The sequence below is a fragment of the Pinus tabuliformis genome, chromosome 7 (genome assembly GCF_031772625.1).
Source record: "Pinus tabuliformis cultivar Carrire ecotype Pingquan chromosome 7, CPIR1, whole genome shotgun sequence".
Classification (NCBI taxonomy): domain Eukaryota; kingdom Viridiplantae; phylum Streptophyta; class Pinopsida; order Pinales; family Pinaceae; genus Pinus; species Pinus tabuliformis.
Genome location: NC_142293.1, coordinates 377,921,131 through 377,922,361, shown reverse-complemented (window position 1 = coordinate 377,922,361; position 1,231 = coordinate 377,921,131). Strand labels below are relative to the sequence as shown.

The following is a 1,231-nucleotide window of genomic DNA, read 5'->3' as shown; positions in this document are numbered from 1 at the left end:
CTTGCACGTGATATTGTAGAGGGTATGAAAGTCGTGGAATTGCTTTTAGAGCTTTCAAAGGATATGGCTATGTGTGAACAGATTGGCAAGGTACAAGGTTGTATCCTCCTCCTTGTAACAATGTCAAATAGTGACAATCCTAAAGCTGCTAAGGATGCAAACGAAGTTCTGGAGAATCTTCCACACAGTGAGCATAATGTAGTGCAATGGCACAGACGAACTATTTCAAGCCTTTGATACAGAACCTGAGAGAAGGGTCTGACACAATGAAAATTGTTATGGCAAGTAAGTTGTCAGAGATAGGTTTAACAGATCAAAACAACGCTGCATTGCTCAAAGAGGGAGTTGTATTTCCACTTCTTGAAATGATTTCAAATGCTAATTTGAAGTCAAAATTAGCAGCCATTGGGGCACTTCAGAATCTTTCAAGTTTACATGAGAATGCTTTACAAATGATCAAAGATGGGGTGGTCCGACCCATCTTGGACCTTCTATGCACACCACTGTCAACTGTATTGGCTTTGAGAGAAAAAGATGCTAATACCTATGCAAACCTTGCTATGTCTACAGCATTGCCCCAAAGAACAAATGGCACAACATCTGCATTATTGGAATCTGATGAGATCATATATCAGCGATTATCTTTAATAAATTTGACACCACCTTCAATACATGGAAGCATTGTTCGAGCATTCCATGCCATTTGTTTTGTACCAGCGGCTGTTGAGGCAAGGAGAAATTTAAGAGAGGGAGGAGCAATTCAAGTATTGCTTCCCTTTTTGTGAAGCTACATACTCTGAAATGCGAGCTTATGCTGTGAAACTGTTGTTTATCTTGTCTCAAGATGGAGATAAAAGAAAATTAGCAGAACATCTTGGAGAAAAATATATGAAATGTTTAGCAAAACTTATTTCAACATCTTCAAATGAAGAAGAGAAAGCTGCCGCAGTCGGAAAGTATTGTCATGTTAGGAACAAAAATTTGAATTAAAGTTAACTAATGGAAAAACAATGATTTTGCATGAAGTGAATCTACCATGAAACAAACTGGAAAGTTCTGGTGTTGTTCTGGTTAGATTTGTTTATTTCAATACTTTCCAAGGGGTTCACAACGTCTTTTGCAATAGCGAGATTATTCCATGTGAAAGAATTCTTAAAAGTGTGATTCGGTATGAAGTTTTGCTCTACTCCTGGTTATACAGCAGCTTGAAACAAAACTTGGGAATTCTCAT

At 37.8% G+C, this 1,231-nt stretch overlaps 1 protein-coding gene across 1 annotated transcript; it reads left to right on the top strand.

Annotated features, from left to right (window-relative positions):
* Nucleotides 1–206: 206 nt before the first annotated feature.
* Nucleotides 207–785, top strand: LOC149247558 (uncharacterized). Its single transcript, XM_089444578.1, has one exon. The coding sequence runs from the start codon at nt 207–209 to the stop codon at nt 783–785; it is 579 nt and encodes a 192-aa protein (XP_089300704.1).
* Nucleotides 786–1,231: the final 446 nt, after the last annotated feature.

What these genes read in the sequence shown, in the direction of transcription:
- LOC149247558 (XM_089444578.1), top strand. Translation starts at nt 207, where the DNA reads ATGGCACAGACGAACTATTTCAAGCCTTTGATACAGAACCTGAGAGAA.